At 35.7% G+C, this 21,287-nt stretch overlaps 1 protein-coding gene across 2 annotated transcripts in view; it reads right to left on the minus strand.

Moving 5' to 3' along the window:
* The window catches only part of TRPS1 (transcriptional repressor GATA binding 1), a 250,813-nt gene that overhangs the window by 198,228 nt on the left and 31,298 nt on the right, over positions 1-21,287 (minus strand). The window contains exons 1-2 of one of the 2 annotated variants that reach the window (XM_061171545.1): positions 9,040-9,100; positions 5,038-5,966 (exon numbers count right to left, since the gene is read on the minus strand). In XM_061171545.1, coding sequence (XP_061027528.1) covers positions 5,038-5,966; positions 9,040-9,076 — 966 coding nt within the window. In that variant the 5' untranslated portion in view covers positions 9,077-9,100. Of the gene's footprint in view, positions 1-5,037; positions 5,967-9,039; positions 9,101-21,287 lie in introns of those variants that run through there. The other variant, XM_061171547.1, reaches the window with a different exon arrangement.

The following is a 21,287-nucleotide window of genomic DNA, read 5'->3' on the forward strand; positions in this document are numbered from 1 at the left end:
TGATGATGGAAGCTAAAAAATAAAAGAAGGATAGATCATATTTAAAGTAATACAGAAAAATAAATTTTATATTTGATTTCCAATTAAAATTAAACACGGTCTTCTCTGATATTCTGAACATGCATAACATTGACTTTAAACTTCAGAATCATATGATGAAGAATTCAAGAGGTCTATGGTCTAACGATTTTCAGACACAGACTCCAGGAAGGAAATCAGAAAATGAAAGAGAACGGCTCTTTCTCCCCACTTTCCTGGAGTTAGCATACTACTTATGTATCTGTGTTTCCAACAGCTGCACATATGCTATAATTACAATGACCCAAGAAACAAAAAGCACTGAATAATCTGCTGACTTGATATGGTTAGCAGAACATGCCATTTGGAGATAAAATTTTTATTGAGTTGAATAATGCTAAATTCGATTGAATGCACTGATAACCATGATTCCTTCTTCTAAACATTCTGCTTAGAGAGAAATACAGATATTCAAGAAAGTGATACATGTTCTCTAAATGATGGCAAATAGACTGAAAATCAAAGAGGGACTGACATCTATCATACTGACCCTCTTGTAACAAAGCCAAATGGAGATTTAACCATCATGCAGGTAAAAGGATTAGTGAAGATGGTCAAACTGTTCCATCCGTGTGGCTACATTATAAAGCTCAGCTATCTTCATGATGAAAATAACCTGGTAAATGCCAGAACACTGCTTTGCTTTTATGGCCTTAGGGTGAGCATATGTTTTATTTTGCACACTTTATTACTTGTTAAAGAGACACAGTCCTGAAAATAAGTATGGGTTCATAAGCCAAACATTCCGTACTCTAGAGAGAGTCTGAAGTGATTCAAGTCTCATTCACCAGCGTTTCTAAAGAGCAATTGTCCTCAACTCAGAAGAACAAAGAAACAGAACCTGCTAAGATCTACAGCTTCCCTCCTGCTCCAGGATCAAAGGAAACAGCAAGGCAAAAAATAAATATTTGGAGGTTATAATTCAAGAAAATTCAAAACAGACCAAAATAAGATGAATGTTCTCTGGATTTTTCTTTTTTTCCAGACCAAACTGTAACCCCCTGTTCAAATGAATGTACGGGCACATGTTAATCTATAAAGCTCATGGAGTTAAATATGTTGAAAATACAAACACAGAAGATGACTTCCTAGCTCGAAAATCTGTTCTTCCTGCTTCTAACATGACATATTGTGCAACTCTGATAAAAAATATTTATAAAACAGAAACGCAGGGCTCCTAACTCAAACACAAGACAATCACTGAGATTCTTCTGTTAACCTTAAAATTTCATTCAGGGCCAAAATGAATTTAATAGCTGGCATCCTGTAGCTCCCTTCTTAGAGGCCTGAATAATGCAGAACAACAGGAAAGGTTTCCTAATATGAAAAGGCACCATATACACTGTGAACATTTATAGACTTGGGCTAGCTTAAACACTTTCCCGTGGGATGCACAACTTGACAAGACTCCGACTTTTATAACTTGATCTGAGGGCTAAGAGCTCCCCCATAAAGATGATGCAAACACCCTAATGCGCCACACATTAAGCCCTAATGAAACAGCAAAGTCCGCGTTTAGCAATGCAGGCCTCCATTCAGCGATGGTTTAAATATAAGCATAATAAAGCAGATTAGAAAGAAAGAGGCTGTAATTACTTTCTGAAGAACTCCATCTCTTGTCTTATTATCGGTCTATACGTGAGCCTCAAGGGCTGAATACAGGTAGTAAAAATTGCATGAAGGGCTTAGCCACCATGCCACATCCATTATTTTTAAAAATTTAAGCACAATAATTGATAAAACACGCAGGGGAAATTTCAAAATTGAGAAACTAACATCTGGGTCAAGTCAATGAGTCCTAAGCTAGCCATTGTATCTTTCCTTATTTTTTCTTGGTAAAGGTCTATATCTCTTCTGATTTCAGGGCTGTATGCTACCTCATGGTGTGTGAGGGATCTGAATTCAACAGACTCAGAAATGACAGTCCAGATTTTATGATGGCCCTTTAAAATGACCTCCATTATCTGGCTGGGGCTTTGTCGATTATGAAGTACAAAGAAACGTTGTTTGACACTATTTTTACAAATTTGTAATTCTTTGACTTCATGATGTGTAATAAAACTTACACAGAAGTGGATACCATCAGTAAAAGCAGGTCAAAACTTCAATTATTAACTTCAATATATGTCAAATAATCTGAACTTGGAACTAGAAATCTTAAAATTTGTTTAAATTATTTCTTTTTCCCCAACCGTATATCTCATGTTTGCACTCAAGTCAGTTTGAATTATTTAAAACCATCCATGCCAAACCAAAATATAGATCAAAGCCACAGAGTCCTTAAGTCCTCTACTTCTGGCTTCTGTTCCTTTTTTCTTGGCCTAAAATGTCATAAATCTATCATTAACCACCAACTGTCCTGAATGTTAAAAAAAAAAAAAAAAGTTTAATTGAAAAAGATTAATGAATCGCTCATCTATTACTTCAACTAGCTTAAATTACAGATTGATATCAATAATTCCTGGAATGGAATGATTATTTGTCTTTAATCCTCATATTTACCAACATCTTCTTTATCAGAATACACACAAGCCATTAACTTGCTATCAATTTCTGACAAAACTGCATTAAAGAAATTCTGCAGTCAGCATTTTACTCCCCACAGCTTTTAGTCTCCACACAGCACACATGCCAAGGAAAGAACCTCTCAAACGGCATTTCAGCAACACAAACATATGTGGGTGAAAAAGGGGGATTTCAGATGCGCTTTTATTCAATTTACGCATATAGCGAAGCTGCCTGATATTTATTTCAGCATAAAAATATTAATAAGTTATTTATCTTCAGACATGTTTCTGCATCAACATCTGGTGTGTGTGTAAAGTATTCAAGATTAACATTTGGCCTAAAGTACATTTAGTGTGCTTTTCCCAAACTGAAGAAAGTTAACTCTCTTTAGGTTTCTTTCTCTCTCCAATTGTTTCTTCGAAAGAATCAGTCACTTTTTCCATAGATCGCTGTTTTCTATTTTTAGCCATATTATTTCTCTTTGAAAAAAAAAAAATTGATTTTAACAAGATTATCTCCCTCCGTGCGATTTCCTACCATTTCTGTCTTCTTTACTGGGCACTGCTGCGAGGATTTAGGAGACAGCAGAGTCTAGGATCAGCTGTTTTATTTCTAGTTCTATTAGTTCAAACTCAGATAGTTCCCACATCTGTTTTATTTCTAAAATCACTGCCCAGGAAAAGTGTCCAGCTCGTTCTACCCAAACATAAACTTTACTATAAATAACTAGGAACCTAACAAATAACTGTTTGGGGGAAATGGAAGTGTGTTTAAAAATCTGAATTCTTCCAAACTATAGGCCCTTAGTAATCTTCGTTTTAGAGCCTTCCTGACAGCCCAGATCAGCTTCCCTCAGAAGTTGTCCCCAGAGTGAACAAACTGAAACCCCGGCCGGAAATCCAGGTATTAACATCATATTCCCCGCTAATTATAAAACACCATTTCACATACTGACATTATTCACTTCTAACCCTTTTATCTAAAACACGTATTTGCTTTCCAATCATAGTATGACAGCAGAGTGTATCTGACACAAGCCAGTGAAATGATCTTTAATAAGACAGCAGTTCAAAGCATGTAGCTTTCATGCATAATAACTATGTTGGCTTAATTTGCTGCGCCACAGAAATCATTCTATTTGTGGAAATTCACAAAGTAAGATGGAATTTTGAGAGCTTTACAAAGATGAAACTGGCTTTTTAAGAGTTCTTCTTTATCTCCCTTAAAGTGAAAAGATTGCCATTCTGACGTTTTTAAAGGACTTGGAAATTTCTCTTCTGATCCTTCTTACAAGTATTGCAAAATATATTCACTACCTGTTATTTATAACCCCTTTGCCTGTCTTTCTTAATTGGCACTAGGTCAAAGGAGAGGTCTAGAACAAATGTGCTGTAGCTACTGAGTTGATAAAAATGATTGATATTTTCAGGGATTGAGGAGGTCAAATAAGTGTGATGTGATTTCATTAGTTCTCAGGTACTTCTTCTAATCATTCCTAAGGAAGGTTAATATTAAACCTATATGTTTTGAAATCCCTGGCCTAATAATACAATAAAAATCTACAGACTGTAACAGAAACTAATACACTTTCTCAAGCTGATTGTCAGTTTCAACTATACTAAAATTGCTAAAATGAAATGAATACATTACTTAAGAGTCCGTTCTGCATTTCCTTCTATTTGAAATGGTAGGGTTTTTTTAATCTCACATACGCCATAAGCTAACACAGAAGGGGTAGATCAAAAAGGTATGCCAGTTTTAATAAAAGTAGAAATCTAAATTACTACTAAATGCTTTCATAAATTATGATTTTCTTTAAACGCAGGAAGGAATGCTTTATTGGTCCACACCAAGGTCATTCTGGTGTCCCTAGTACTTACACTCACATTGACTTCTTTGTAAATCAATGTAAAATTTTATTCCCAAAGTTTCATTTGCAATTATGTTGCCTTTTCAGTAGTACATCTCTGCAACCATCAGTGTGACCCAACTCTGGTCCAGTTTGGCAGAGTGTAAAATTAAATCCTCATCCAAGACACAGGAAAGACCCTCCCTGAAGTAAAGGCTATAGCAAAAGATTTATAATCTAAAACTAGAACAAAGCACGAATTACTATCATGTAGAACCATAAAGATTAGTGCCATTTTTGGAAGACTCTGAAAACATCAAATTACCATGAAATATGTCCAGAAATATGAAGCCAAGCTAATTCCACGAAAAAACTTTTCCCAGCCTAATAGAAATGTTGGGATTATTTTCCATGATGAGAGGCTAAAGATAACTCTGAATACACATTTGGATGAAACAGCTACAGACTGCGTCTCTCTTCTGCTCCATTGAGCAGGCTACCCCTTTGGTACTGGGAGCTTGATTTTAACGAACATATAAAAATTCACATTTCGTTACTAACAACATTTTCTGTACAAAGAGATCACAATACAAAGCACAAACCTGTACATCATAGGTCCCATTTAGTAAAACAGGCCTTGAGGAATTGATATCCTGCAGCACACCAGAAAGTACGGAACGGTTGACTTTCTGGAAGTCTTTGGAATGGCTGAACTGCACCATGTTATGAAGGGCCAAGATTTTGCTGTCCAGCTCAGCATCCTGCCTGGTGCGGTTATGCAGTCCTAAGTGATACTTTCGGAAGTGCTTAATCAGATCTGTGGGGTCGTTGCCATAGTAACCATATCCACAGATATTGCATTTAAAGTCCTGAAGCTCTGGAGACAGAGGTGCCGGGTCTGGGTTGTCATTTACCAGTAAGTCGGTTTTCGATTTATTCAGTCTTACACCCCCATCTGAAGGCACTTGTGGGTTTTTTGAGGCCACTGAAACTGGGCTTGAGCCTTGACAATTGGCTTGACCACTCTGCGCTTGCCCTGTTTCCTCCGTAGCCTTCGGTGACATCTTCTGATCTTCCTTTGTCTCCAAGGAGTCCCCTGATGGGGTGCAGGCCATATCTTGAGGGTCATCTGCCTCTGCTCTTTGAGGAGACTTCAAGGGCTCACAGACTCCCCCAGCAGCTGGAGATGAGAAAGCCAACATATTTCTCTCTGTCACCTCATCATGTGGATAGGAGGGAAGGTTTCCTCCCTTACTGGGGCTTTCATAATTGAAGCCAGCCTTCTCACTCAGGATTGAGCTTTTTAAGTCCTTCTTACTGCTAGAAGACGGATCTTGGACATGCAAGCTATGTTCCTCCTTATTATTTAGTTCTGCAGCATCACTCTGATCCGTATTTTCTGACATCTGATCTACAGAAAATTCTTTGTTCTTTCCAGATCCCTTGCTTTCTGTACCGACAGGCTCCAGGGTCTGGCCCTCGCCTTCACTAGCAATGTTTCTCAGAGGGGGGTTCTTTTTCCGGACCATATCTGTAAAAATACAAGGAAAAGGAAGATACAGGGTTATTTGAAATTTGCAGGCATGTAATCTAATCTAGAACATTTTACTTACTCTATGCAAGGCTTTTTTTAAGGCACATAATAAAACATTTTCTCTAGGAAAAAAATATCTGCTATTTTTTAAAAAAATAGCAAAAAATTGAGACTGATGCCAACGATTTACATTTAGAATTATTTTTGTCACAAAGGGTGGCTCATTTGTTATTTTTAAATGGTTTTATGAATACCAAGGTATTATTATTACTAGCTCTATCATCATTCCTATTACTTAATCTTAGCTGCCAATTATATTTTTTGCTCAGCTTTCTTAAGAGTTGATAGATAAATGCTTCTATATTTATCCGTGTTAAATACTATGTGTAATATGTACACATTATGTTTATAGAATATATACACCTGTTTATGTTTATAGAATATATATTACGTGTTTATTTATGATACGTATATGTGTATACAAACAACTATAAAGTGAAACTCGATATTGTTACACACTGTGCAACCAAGATATCAATATAGTTTCAACCAAAATATCCTCACAGTCAAAAGACAGAAAGAGCATGTTATAAACAAAGTGAAAACTGCCCCTTTACTTCCAGAAATGGAGGATAACAAATGTTTCATCTCTGCCGTACCGATAAATTACTTTAAGCCCCCTTTGGGGGACTTGCCTGAAAGAAGGGGGACCTGGTACACGTCATAGTGGCCAGGTTGGGTTTTACTAGGACTCCATCTGGCACGATGAGAACCTACCTAAGGCCAGGGTTTCTAGGCACAGCATGGTGGAAACAGTACCAATCCCACCATCAGGAGCACACTGGAAATTGACTAAAGTAAAATATTCAATTGAACCATGTGACATTGCCATTTTGTAGCTCAGCATGGCAAACTGTTAGCAGTTTCCAATGGTTCACCTTCACATGCTAGCTCAACTGTGCCTTTCAAGTTAGGGTCCACATAAGAACATTCTGGGGAGTCTAATGAATCAGAACTCTAAGGGTATAAGGAGATAAGAAACAAATTGTACAGTGTCAATAAAAGAATGCAGTAACAAAGGCTTGTGGAGAATTGACTTTCATGGCCCGTGTTCCTTCAGCCTCCAGCCGAAAAACTGCAAGGGCTCCGTATGTCGTCACCCCAACTGTCTCTTGGAAAAATCCACCTTCTTTCTTTACTAGCTGACGCTACCACAAGGGCAGATTTAACAGAGTTAGTTACACCATGATTATCCAAAATGTCCTTAGAAAATCTAAATTAATAGCATGTTTTAGTCATTCTCATCTATAATTTCCCACAAGTGCTGAGGAACCACACTGGCTTTGGATACATGGGTAAACCTTCGCTTCTGAAAAGCTGGTCAAGCAAAATTTGTATAATATGAATCACTGAACCAAGATAATGCACTAGATACAGGATAAGGAATCAGTTACAAGGTAATAATTCACTTTCTTGAATAATGTCAAAAACAGTGTAACTGTACTTAAGAGAGTATACTGCTTTTCTTATACACCGAGAACTAGTCATCAAAATATCCATAGAATCTCCCACTTGGAACGAGAACAACAACCAAAAGAAAAACCATTTGGAGTTTCCAGTGAAGGTGATAGTCATGAGGCATGTAAACCTGCCTGGCATGGGGGCAAGGGAGGCAGTATGGTCTTCACCTTGGTGTCATTACCATTAGCTCCTAAAATTAACTAAGTCAGGTAACCATCATTAAAAAAAAATGGAACACTAGCTAACTAATTTATCTTCTAATGTTTGCATTTTAATGTCTTATCTGTTGCTGTTGACATTTTAGACCTCTATTCCTCTGTCAGAACAGGCAGAACTTGGGAACTTGTACCAACACATGGAAGACTGGAGGGCAATTTTACTGGTAGTCAACAAAGGGAAAACTAAAAAGGAAAGAATAAAAGAGAAGCTTAAAAGAAATAAGTTACGGTCTAAAATATAAGAGTTTGAGTAAAAAATATACTGTTTCAACTTGTCCTACAGAAAAGGAAATACTAGTTTATAGAGTATCAGTCATTCCTGCATACAAAAATGTGATGATTTGGTACAGCATTTCATGCATTTCCCTCCAGAATTTCCCGTTTGTTTGTTTTTCCATTGGATTTTAACATTTCCTCCATCATATAAATAAAATCTAACAGTGATGCACCAAGATGAAATAAATAAGGCTACACAGAAAAGGTAAAAATCTATATGAAAGGCAGGATTCATGAAGAAAAAAGGATGAAATAATCCAATTCATTAAGATTATCCTTCCATTCAAATGAAAAGAAAATGGTTTATGCCCATATATTAAGGTCAAGGCGATGAGAAAAACAGCGACATCATACACAGCAAGGGAACTAAGATAAAATACTTAGAAATGAACAGATATAAATATATCAATAATTGAAAAAAATTAATGTATTTTCCAGAACCAAAAAGTTGGATCTTGCTGATTTATTATCATCATGAAGAACAGTAATGGGTCATAGTTTAAAAACTACTCAACCAGCATCTATAGTGACTGAGAGAAAATATGATTGGATTAAATTATCATCCTTTCAAATTTCAGTTCATTCTTTCACCCAAGAACAGACCTTTACAACCCATATGACTCACTGAATAGGGCCCTTAATAATATACATTGCAAAGAATGTTAAACTGCTAAAACTTCAAAGAAGTATCAGAAAGGTCATTTGGGTTTTATTTTTTTTGTTCTGGGGGGAAGGGGCATGTTCTTTTTAGCTGCTTTTAAAAAAATGATGGTTAATTTAGTTGACTACACTTTGAAGTAGTTAGAGAAAAAATAATTTTTTACTGGAATTACATCGCTATAATTTTTCAGAATGACATATTATGTAAATATAAGCACATTCGCAATACTTCTAAGTGGAAGAAACTCCCCTAGCAACTCATAAGTTAGATACCGTAAGACCAGACCCACCCTCAAGTTATTATCTCTAAGACAAATAACAGATTGCATGACATTGTACTGTGTGCCAAGAACTTTTCCAGTTAACAATTTCACTTGAAAAAATAGATCACATACTTGTAAAATCATACCCAGCATTGACTTCATAAGGCATGTGGCTTTAGAGTGCTTTTTTACAATTATTAATTCTATTAGTCAACTAGCAGGAGGGCTAATGCAATTGTCTTAGAAGACGCTCAGAAGACACAGAAGACATTTTGAGAGCTGATCTGTACATCTGCAAAACAAAACAAAAAATATTTTCCTTCCTAAATGATGTAAACATATTTTAATGGATCACACCTAAAACACATTAATATGCCAGCACCGCAAGCTGCTTGAAAGATACCTGATAAAAGCATGAGTAAATCTTGAGCAAGATTTTCTCCCTCCCCTGGGTTTTAATAAAGCAATAGGAGAAGGAGGAACCATGATATAAAAGATTATAGAAGTCATTTTCACAGCAGACTGTGCTGTTGGCAAAATTAGTTAACCTCAAACTCCCCCTGAACCTTAAGGAACACAATACTTACCTACTCTGGGGTGGGGATAAAACATCTTAATTAGTAATCATGGAGGGAGCCTGCTTCTGGAAAAGATACAAAGTGCACTTGCCTATCTGCACGGTCACAGCTAAAGACATGGAGTGGTACCCATAACTAGTCTCCTCCAGACTCACAGTACCAGTGTACATATACCACGAGGCTGAGAAAAGAGCTATTTCAATGCCATCAGGAATTCTGCATCAGATCTAAGTACGCCTTACCAAGAGTTACAGAAACGTTACATATTATAACATGTATTATCTTTTTAGCTATTTTTAAGTCATATTTTCACTCTTGATAAATAAGATTGTAAAGCTATGATTGAACCAGCATTCAACCATCCTTATATCATCTTTTTCTTTTATCTGAATGAAATTATTGAGGCAGATACTGCATTAATGGTCATAATATAATTAAACAGATGTACTACATATATACACGTGTGTGTGTATATATATATAAAAATATATAATCACATCAATGAGCCTTACTCATCAGTTTTGCCAACTCTGTTTTAAACTTTTTCATTCTATTGTACAGCAATATCCCTCACACTGACTACCACAAAAGTTCAAAATGCCAGTTACAGAAGGTCCACTATAGACAACCATTTAGGCAACGGGGCAAAAAATGAACGAAAAGTGAATTGGACAAGGAGGAGCTGAAGGACCTCCATGAGGGCTACGAGGCTCAAAAGTGCCCACTTCAGTCCTCTACTTCATTATGAGATAAAAACCGACCTGGGGGCTGGCTAGGGGGCCAGAGGGTAACAGTGAGCGTGCCCACATTTACATCATTTTCCACCTGTACAAACACATGAATGCATATCACGTGCCAAGATTAAGCAGGTTCAAAACGTATTTAGCTTCCTAAAAATGCTCTAACTGTATTAATTTTTATTACTGAGATATAAGACATTCCATTTGCAAAAATCTCAATTTCTATTCTTATCTCCTCCTAAACTAAAACTTAAATCTATAAGTCTTCTTTGCATTTTTAGTAGAAGAATTTATTAGAAAAAAGCAATAGCGTACTGCACTGTTTCTGTGTTACAGTATCACTGAGACAGGTTTATGCAGTGGAAACAATCAGCATTAGAGCTTAAAATATAATTCTGGTAACTACTTCATCTCACTGATTAAAATGCTTAAATATAACAAGAAAAAAATGGACTTAAGTTCCCAGAATGGCACCTTCACAGCAAAAGGAATCTAAGTTTTCTATTATTACCCAGATATTTTAAACTGACTATTATTTATTTAGTTTTATTTCATCTATATGAATATATAAGTACGTATGTATATAAATATGTATGTATAAAAATATATACACACACATACATTTATGAAATACTCTTGCTCAAATAACCTTGCCATAGATAATCAAATGAATTATTCCACCAAAGGAATCAACTATCACAGTAATTTAAAAAGAGAGCTGAGATCACACAACCATCCAATGCAAATGAAGTTAAGAATTTATTTCCATTAGATGAGAAACTCCTTGAAGGAAAGAGATATAACTCTATGCTCTTTGTGGCATCTTGACCCGAAACACAGTAAAGAATCAAAACCTAAGAAGGTAGAAGGGTACACAAATCACACATCCAGTTTCTGAACCTGATTCAGATCACCAGCTGATGTAATCAAGGGCAAGCCCTTTCCCTTCTCAGAGCCTCTCTTATCCGTATAATGAGGGAATTACAATAAATTATTTCTAACCTGCACTCTGCCTCTAAGACTCCATGATGGTTCTGGTTAATAGCTTAACCACTTTAGTTTTACCTTAGAAAAGCTTTACCTAATTTTCTTGAAACATTCCAAAATATTAAGCCATCAACAACTAAGGGTAGCATAAATACCACTGATACCTACCATTCACTGTTTTCCATTTTTTCCAACTTTCATTCATCCATTCAACACATGTATATCCAACAATAGCTATGTGCTGAACACATCCAGCAAGAGGACTTCATTTTATTATTTGTCATCATTTTAAGAGAGGAAGGATATTTTTCAAAAGTAAAGAAAAAATTATAAGGAACTCCTCTTTCTAAAAAAAAGCTGAAACTTTCGAGTACTTTTCCAAACAATAATTTCAAGTAGGTGCACTTTCAACTGATACTTTCTCTCTCTCTATGTATGTACATATACATATATATGTGTGTGTATGTATATCGATATACATACACACACACACGTATATATAAACACACACATCTTTATATATATATATAAAACCTGAACAAGACTAAAAACATAGGGAAGCAAGACTATGTAATCTGACCTCAATCTCTAATTCTGCTGAGTATGATTTTTATTATAAGTAGCAGCTCTTATCATCATAATATATAATACCAGATGACATTTTCTTATTGTTTTTCCAGATAATAAATCTTTCAAGGGTTTAAAATCAAAGCTTTACACAAAAAGAAATCATAGTCTTCTCCTTAATATATGTTTCTTCCAGGCTTCTTTGTATCAACAGCCCAAGAGTACTGAGTTATTAATTACACATTTCATGTAGCTTTTATTTAAAAAATGAAAAAGAAAAAAAAAAAGCAAATTGTTTCTTTTGATCAAAAGTCCCCCACAAAGAATTTAAAGAATTAAGCAAGTGATAGCAAAATAAAAGGAAGGTCGAATCTTGGGCTCATGGCAAACTAGATAGCTTCCATATGAACAACATATAAAGTTCAGTTTTTAAAGAACATATGTGTTTGCTCATTGGTTTAGGAAAAAAACAAACTTGAATCCTGTCTACTCCATATATACAGATCAAAATCAGATTGCTTAAGTGAACTATAAAATGCAAGAGAACATTGTTTATCCAATTCACAAACCCAAGAATTGTTGAAGGAGTTTAAATGTTTTCTGTTTCTTCAGATTCCAGGGCAATACTTCAATGGTAGATCGCTTTTTCTGTAAACTGCTTCAAACTTCATAAATCCAGTGTCAGATCCTATTCTTTGCTATCCATGTCTATTTAATTTGCTCTCTCTGAATTGATTATTCCTGAATCTTTAAAGGTATTTCTGGACATCTTAAATCCTGTTGAGATTTAAATGTCATCACCTTCAAACAACTCCCATCAAATAAATCTCTTATTAATTCACATCAAATTAATCCATAATGATCACTTCTATTAACATATGCTTCAGAGCACAAAGCCCATTAACAGTCACCTGCACACTAGAACTCACCCGAGCCTTTCTGAGATAAAATGCACACTATTTAGATATCTGATTTCAAAGAATTTTGATCCTGGCCCAAACACATTTTATTAGGCTTTTATTTCATCATGCTATGCTCTCTATATTTTAAAATATCTCATTTCAAATGTACTAGTCTAGGTAAAAGGAGATAGTCTGGTAAATAAGTAATAATGTCATATTTGCCAAAATGAGTATCCACGTATCCATGTACATCTTAGAGAAAGAATTTCATTAAGTACTTACTTTTATTAAAAACATTACAGGGCTTCCCTGGTGGCGCAGTGGTTGAGAGTCTGCCTGCCAAGGCAGGGGACACGGGTTCAATCGAGCCCTGGTCTCGGAGGATCCCACATGCCACGGAGCGGCTGGGCCCGTGAGCCACAGCTACTGAGCCTGCGCGTCTGGAGCCTGTGCTCCGCCACGGGAGAGGCCGCGATAGTGAGAGGCCCGCGCACCGCGATGAAGAGTGGCCCCAGCTCGCCGCAACTAGAGGAAGCCCTCGCATAGAAAACGAAGACCCAACACAGCCAACAATAAATAAATAAATAAAAACACAACTCTGCCTATGCTATTCCCCTGCTGAAAAATTACCAATGAGATAAAGTTCAAGTTCCATAGCATGACACAAAAAGTCTAAAAAAAAAAAAAAAAAAAAAATTACAAAAAAAATTTTTGGGGGCGTGGCGTTTAAAGACTTTATACTAGAAGCTAAATGAAACTGTAGGATATATCTGAAAAAATGAAGCATCTGCCTACTTCACTAAATGGGATAACTAAAATAGAGCAAGTGTACATCATGGAAAATCAAAGAGAAAGGGCATTATTTTTCCCTTCGTAACAGGTGAGAGGCAAATGTATTAAAGACTCTGATTTGAATAAGATTACAATTCACTAACCAAATTAAGAAACGTTACCATTCACTGCCCATACATAAGTCATTTTTCCTTTTGTATTCCTCTCCAAGAAAAAAAAATAATTAAAATAATCTACAATGACAACTGTTGATTCAAACAGGCCAATCTGACTTTGCAAGTGTGCATGGGCCAGGCTCAACTTTATCCTTTCTTCTCAGTTAAACTGAGAATGTTTCAACTGGTCCACGGGCAAAGAGCCAAACACAGCACTTAAATTCAAAAAGAATAGCTCATAGAAAAGTATACATGCAGCTCTTTATCTTGATGGTTATGATGGGAATTGACATTTTATTTGTATGTAAATTAGATTTCTACTGATAACAAAAATAATGAGTGCTGTGCTCCATAGGAATGCCTTTGACTTTCTTCCCAGCATTTGCCCAAAAAAATCTTTGTATATTAAAGGTAATTTAATTTTAATATATCGATGCTGCTTTGCCTGTTTTCCAATCTGTTATTCAATTGTAAAGAAAATCTCAATTATTACCTCAACCCAGCTATGTAACTGGCTTACAGCTGTCTGTGTCCTCCCGTAAGAAATCTGTGTCAATCACTGCCAATCCATTTGGTAAATTAACATACATGTACAATATGGTGAACCTAACAGATGCATTCCATGACAATTCAGAACGAATGCTCACTGTCTTCACAGCATTGTTTAAGTGTATTAGGCAAAGTTTTTGCTCATTTTTTTAAGAGTGCCAAACTAGATACAAGATTAAAACAATCGCCATGAAAGATATTGAGAGCTTATACTGGTTTTATATACACACACATATATTTTAAACACACGTGTATCTATGTGTTAAATATACTATCTATCATAATATATTTAACAAATGTCATATATAATACATAACAATGTATACATGTATATGTGTGTATGTGTGTGTGTGTATATATATATATGTATATAAAATAGCCAAAGTGATGGGGAACATACATTTGTGCCACCATATTCAACAGTTCTTGCTTACAACTCTGGTAAGTAACTTGCAAACCACTAAGGTACCACTTGCTCATCCCTAAGGTACCAAAGGAAGCAGCTTAAAAGGTCTCACCCATCGGAGACCAATAGTCCAATGAGTACCTACCAGGTAAGGCACAAATATCACGAGGAATCAGCAAATGCATACAGGCAATGAAAGGAAATTATGGTTAGGTTCAGAGTGTTGCTCTATATATAAGTTCCAAGAGGCCAGGGATCTTTATTTAGTTTTGTTTTGTTTTGTTTTTTAGATTCTTTTTTTTTTTAACATCTTTATTGGAGTATAATTGCTTTACAATGGTGTGTTAGTTTCTGCTGTATAACAAAGTGAATCAGCTATACATATACATATATCCCCATATCTCCTCCCTCTTGCATCTCCCTCCCTCCCACCCTCCCTATCCCACCCCTCTAGGTGGTCACAAAGCACCGAGCTGATCTCCCTGTGTAGTATATAAAAGTTCATTTAAGTTAACAAACAGTACAAAGATATCTTTCACACTGTGTAATGAATACACACTAATGACATGAAATTTGGTTTAGACACCCCCTTAGTTATTGCTAAATGCTTAATGTAAGCAACTTAGCATCATTTTCCCTTCTGACAAAAGCAAAAAACAAATTATACACACATGGGTTGGAATCATTTTTCTCTTTTGTTAAGTACACTGAAATTTTTCAAAGAAAACTGGTCCTGTTTTAAATGGGAGGTATTTTAAAACTGGAAAGCAACTTCTGATAGAATAGGTTAAACCACTTTTTCCTGACTCCTAGGATGAGAAAAGTTTTATGTATGAAGGAAAAACGAAGTACACACAGAATTCCTTCGTAATTTGGGTAGGTAACAGGCTTAGAAATCTTCAGCTGTAGGAACTTTTTTTGAATAAACCATTATTTCTGGACACTGCCTATGCTCACCCCAAATTTAGCTAGGCTCTATCTGGAATTTTACTATGGTAACTAGTTAAGCACAGATGACAAGAAATTCAAGAATTTTCTCTACGTTCTTTCCATGATATTAGCTTCAAAAAAAAAAACGTAAGGAGGTTCTTTGGTCAAAGTAAGTTTAATGGAAACTGTATAATACTTTATACCCCTTCTTCATAGATCCACAATGTACATTAGCGATTACAGCTCTGAAAAGTCCTGGGAGTTATACAGTGGGGAGTCCATTCAATTTGGACTGGAATTTCCCAATCTCATTTGGCTTTAAGTCACATTCTACCACTTACCAACAAAACTAATGTTCCGCTGAGCACAGTGGGAGATGCTGCTCTGGACGGTAACTATCTTCTTGCCTTATGCATATGTAATATTTTAAAATATTAAATAAAAGCACAGGTAATGTTTTTAAACAAAATAAGTATTCTATCATTAATTTGGCAAGAAAACTAGGATGCTTTGATATGAAGTTGACAATTTTGAAGGGTTTTGTTTTGGTTTTTTTCCAGCATGGTTATCAACACTAAAAGAAGATCAGGCTCTATTATCATGAAAGATTTAGATTCAGTATTTTAAAAGAATGTGTAATGGCAGAGGGTAAGAGTCACGCTAGAACATCAGGGGAAAAAAAGGCAGGAGATAAACATCAGTGCACACTATGATCTCCAATGTCCAAATCATATATGCATAAGCATGTATGGATATAAGCCCAGTGTTATCTCTGAGCTAAACAGTTTACACAGATATCATTGCATAAAAAAGTCCTATTTTTTCAGTTATTCTTTCTAATGCTGTGCACTACAGTTCATCAATTTAAAGCACTATCACCTTGTATACTAAACTTGTCTCAGTCTTTTATAATAACTTTAAATGCATCTGATTAAACTTCAGAACAGAAATATGGCAGGGAGTTTAAGGAACTATGGTGTGTGGAAAGCAGTCAGAGACTGACCCAGGACTGCACTGAGGGAACTTACAGCATCAGTAGTTCTCAACTGCTTGAAGATACTGGAGAGAATACGTCTAGCCCACATGCTCCTCTTTGGTTATTAATAAACCCCATTCCCCCAAACTCAGCCTCTGCTTCCAGATTCATCTGTACCCATAATAAAGAATAGAACACCAGTGTCTGGACCACAGTCAGGAAACATGTGTCTTAGGACTGAGTCTGTGACTGCATCCTTTCTAGTATAGCTTAATAGAGTCTAGTTCATGTTTCTGGGTGATGCAGAAGAGCAACGATATATATAGAGAGGGTGGCCTCCCTACCTCACCCTTGCAAATCTCAGCTCTTGCTTCATGGGCTCTTGGATTTTGTTTTATTGCTATTGCTTTCCCCCTACCCCCAAAGATGAAAATAAAAGATTAAAAATAAATTTAAAAATAGAAATAGGCTGGGTAGATGCCAAAGTAAATGTGAAACAGGGAATTTATTTGAAGTTAATTTTAAATGCAAAGTCAGACATAGTGGTGAGGTCACGGTAAGGGCCAAGTCTGAGAGGATGACCACATATTCAGGTTACTCATGGACGCCACAGCACCTCCTTTACCATTCACCAAGCAAGAAAGAACGGCGGTATGATGCATATAAGTGGGGCTCTAGAATCAGTGAGGGCAGAAATTAGCTCACTCATTAAACATTTTGTATAGCTAATCTACTCAATCTTCACATTTAAGTTCAATATAAACTTAAGAATCTATCTAAACACACACACACAGACATACCCACACACACCTTTAGAAAAGACTTTCACCACCTGCACCCCAATTAGTAATTTCTTTTCTCTGTCAATCTTGTTGTGGACACCTGTCACAACAGAGTAAAGGAAAAAATATATATTTATATAATTCCAGATTCAGGTGTTTTACAAATAATTCCTTCAAAATCTTACTGAATTTTGAAAGAAGTCAAAATTCAGAACTAGACTTTTTAGGCTCACAATCGTGAATGTTAATGTATATCACAACCTAAATTTTTAGTGAATATCAAAAATTTCCTATGTTATTGTTACTGTGAGCCAGACACTATGCCAAGAATGTATTATCTCATTTGATTTTCATTTTTAACAACAACTCTTTAAGTAAGATAATATTATTATCCACATTTTACAGATGAAGCAACTAAGATTTAGAAAAGTTAGATCAACTTGCCGAGGTCACAGACCTAGCACATGGAAGAGTTAGGTCTGAAGGAGTCTAAAGCCAAGATTGGTTTACCACTGCATTTCTCACAAACTCCCTAATGTTTTTACGAACTACAGTTAAGCAATGCATTCATAGATATAAAAGTGATAGCACTTTAAGAAACTTACAAGAGAAGAAAACCTACCAGACACCATTTCACAAAGATTACCATCAAATGTACTTGATGTACTTGCTTGGCTCTATATTTGTGTCAAGCAAATATACAATCTTCCCAATATTCTCATGGACTACTGGGTTATCCTAATGTTTGAATTTTCCTCCTAACACCTAGCACATCACTAAGGTTACGAAATTGTTCAAGTCCCTAAACGGATTCACTTCTACAAAGTCTTTACAGTTCCCCTGAGCAAAAGTTGAGTCTTTTCTACTATCATCTGTGGCAATGTATGCACGTCTCCTTTTTAAGTGCTTGTCACGCACAATGTAATTATGAGTTTATGCTTTAGGCTACCTCCCTAGACTGTGAAGTCCTCCAGACCAGAAAATACCATTATTAATATTATTAATGTCTATTCAAAGTATTAATATATATCCATTCTTGTATGTGACTACTTAATAAAAACTGATAAAAAATGAATTTATGTATTTAAATATCTATATGTTATCAACGATTCTCAGAGGCTACAACACACTTCATCATTAACAGTGACACACTATGATAATGATTATTAGAGGGAAACAGAGTAGCATACTCGGGCTAGGGACATACAAGTTTTTTAAAAGTTCAATGATACTAACATGGCCCTCCCCACTGAGACTAGCCTACTACCCAGAGTAGACACTCACAAAAGTTCTTATTGGATAGATGAATGTTAGCACACTTAGAAATCTTTGCTTAGTGTTTATCTTTTCGAGGAAGGCCTGAATCTCTGGACATTAGATAGTCTCACAAAAATAAAAACTAGAATATTGCTACAGTTGTCTCGTTAACATAATTAATAACAAATCAAGTCAAGACATACAGAGACTCAAAGTATTAATTTTGACATTGTTTAAGCTGAACAAAGAATCAAATATCATAGTTCTGGATCCATAGTCATAGAGCAATAAATGCATAAGTTGTGAGAAATAAGAATTATTAAATTTGTTTTTTGAAACTGTGAATCACACAACTATGTTGGTTTGATTTGGGTCCTATATATGTCTATATAAATTTACATACTGAAAATATTTGTGAACTGAATTACATAGAGGAAGGTTCATTAAAAATCAAGCACACTCTATATAGTAATAATTCTATAATAATGTTACTATAATCAGTAAAATGAATTTTACAAGTTCATATATCTGCATGATTATTTCTATTCTATATGTGAATATCATATGGTATTTAATGTATTTACAATATATATTAATATTTACTATAACTACATGCATTTATATATATAAATTTTATTTACAAATTTTTCACCATGTATCCTCTAACATTCCAAAATTCAAAATATTCTGTACTAATAGCATAATATATAAAAATAAATAAATGTCTGTCTTTAAAGGAACAGACTGGAACATAAAAGAATACAGAAAAGTCTCAAACATCTGGATCAGACTCCTAGCAACTTAAAGCATCTGGACTGACATAAAGCCAGAAGTTCAATTTAAAAATGTGTGCATGCGTGCACACACACACACACACACACACACACACATTCACAAGAATGCTCACATCACTATTTGAACAGTCAAAACTGGAAACAACTCAAGTGTTCATCAACAGAACAGGTTTAAAAGTTGCAACATACAATGGAATGTGTGGTCATACAATAGAATATTATACTGCAATAAAAATAAATAAATTACATACTACAACATGGATGAATTTCACAAACGGGATGTTGACTGAGAAGTCAGACATAAAAGAACGCATACTTTTAATACATTATGAATGCTGTGCTCTAACGCACTCAAAGCCTCAAAACAAGCACAACCAATCTAAAGTGTGAGCAGTCAGGAGAGTGATTAACTCCTGTGGGAAGGAAAGGAACAGAAGAGGAGGGGGCACAACAATTGGGCTTGGAGGGCCCTAGCGATGTCTCTGTTGACATGAGAGATAGTTACACAAGTGTATTTATTTTGTAATAACTCACTGAAGTACAGACTTATGATTTATGCATTTTTCAGATAAAAAGTCAAAGTGTGTGTGTGGTTTTTCAGTGAAATAGCAGTTGCTCTGCAGGGACCACGGAGTACATAATATATTGAGAGGAATCCTGTCAGCTGATATTTTTTATGGGCAAATCAAGCCATCCAATGGAGTGGAATGTCGTCATTGACCATTCAAGCCAAGTTGCAGGGCACAAAGAGCCCAGATGTGCCAAGTAGGCAACAAGGTAGTAGAAGAAAAAACAAAAGAGAAATGAAGGGAGAAGAACATAAAGAGTTCTGGGCAAAAGAGATTTGAAAGGGTGAAAGGTTTAAAAAGAGGTCAGAGGTAAAAACAGGAGCAAAAAGCAACAGACACCCTAAGAAAGGAAAAGATAATATCCAAGGAAACAGGAGAGCGATCTTGGTCTTGGATTCTGGTCACAGTGGAGGGGTGTCAGAAAGGTGCAAAGCAAAGACACATATCTGTAGTTGTTAAGTGTATCATTAGGACACACTACATGCATAAGACCACAGAGACAGGCTAAGGAAAGGTGGAAGAGAGCAAATATTTGTTGAGTATCTATTATGTACCAGCCATTTGCTTCTTGGCTCACATAATTTTCTCATTTAGTCCAAATCTATTCACACTATTTTAACAAACAGGAAAACTGGAATTGAAAAGGGGTTAAAGTAACCCGCTTACCTGAGAAGACTGGATTGGAATAAATGAAAAACAGCCAATCAAACAACACTGTGGCTTTTTCAGAGAATCCACACATTGAAATCCTGAGTATTTTTATAAGGCTGAATAAATGCCCTGTTTAAATGAAGTGTAGCAGATTCTACCTTGATCTAAGGTAGTTGCTCTCAGTCTATGTAATAAGGTATTCCATCTCACACATCGAACAATGATAGGTGTTTCTCATCTTGCACAAAAAAGATAAGTTAATAGGTAAAATTCTACCAGTTTTAAACTTTCCACCTGGTTAATATTTTCTTAAGACTTTGGCTTCTATTATCACGTGGCTTCCAAAAAGGAATGAACAAGCAGCATACAAACGTTAACAGAGAAACTCGAACACAGCATTTCTTAAATGTATTTCCTGGGACGTTTAGTATTTGTTTTGTAGGTACAAGCAGACATACAATACAATCACATTTTATCCTATGGAAATCGCTCCAGGTTTGTGAGATATGATAATTTAAGACTATTTCAGGGAGTTTCTCAAAGAGAACCATAAAGTCCGAGAATATAGTCATCTAAATGAGCTTAAGAAGCTTTGGTTGAAGCAGAACAAGAACTGGTTGGCTGGCCCCGCTTTGTATGCTTCCTGTACATCAAAGCATTAATGCTCTATATATTTACCTGTTGACTCCAGGAAACAAGTTGAGGTATGGATGGGAAAAGCTGTTTGAGAAAGGAGCAACACAAT

This window comes from Eubalaena glacialis, chromosome 17 (genome assembly GCF_028564815.1).
Source record: "Eubalaena glacialis isolate mEubGla1 chromosome 17, mEubGla1.1.hap2.+ XY, whole genome shotgun sequence".
In the NCBI taxonomy this organism is placed as follows: domain Eukaryota; kingdom Metazoa; phylum Chordata; class Mammalia; order Artiodactyla; family Balaenidae; genus Eubalaena; species Eubalaena glacialis.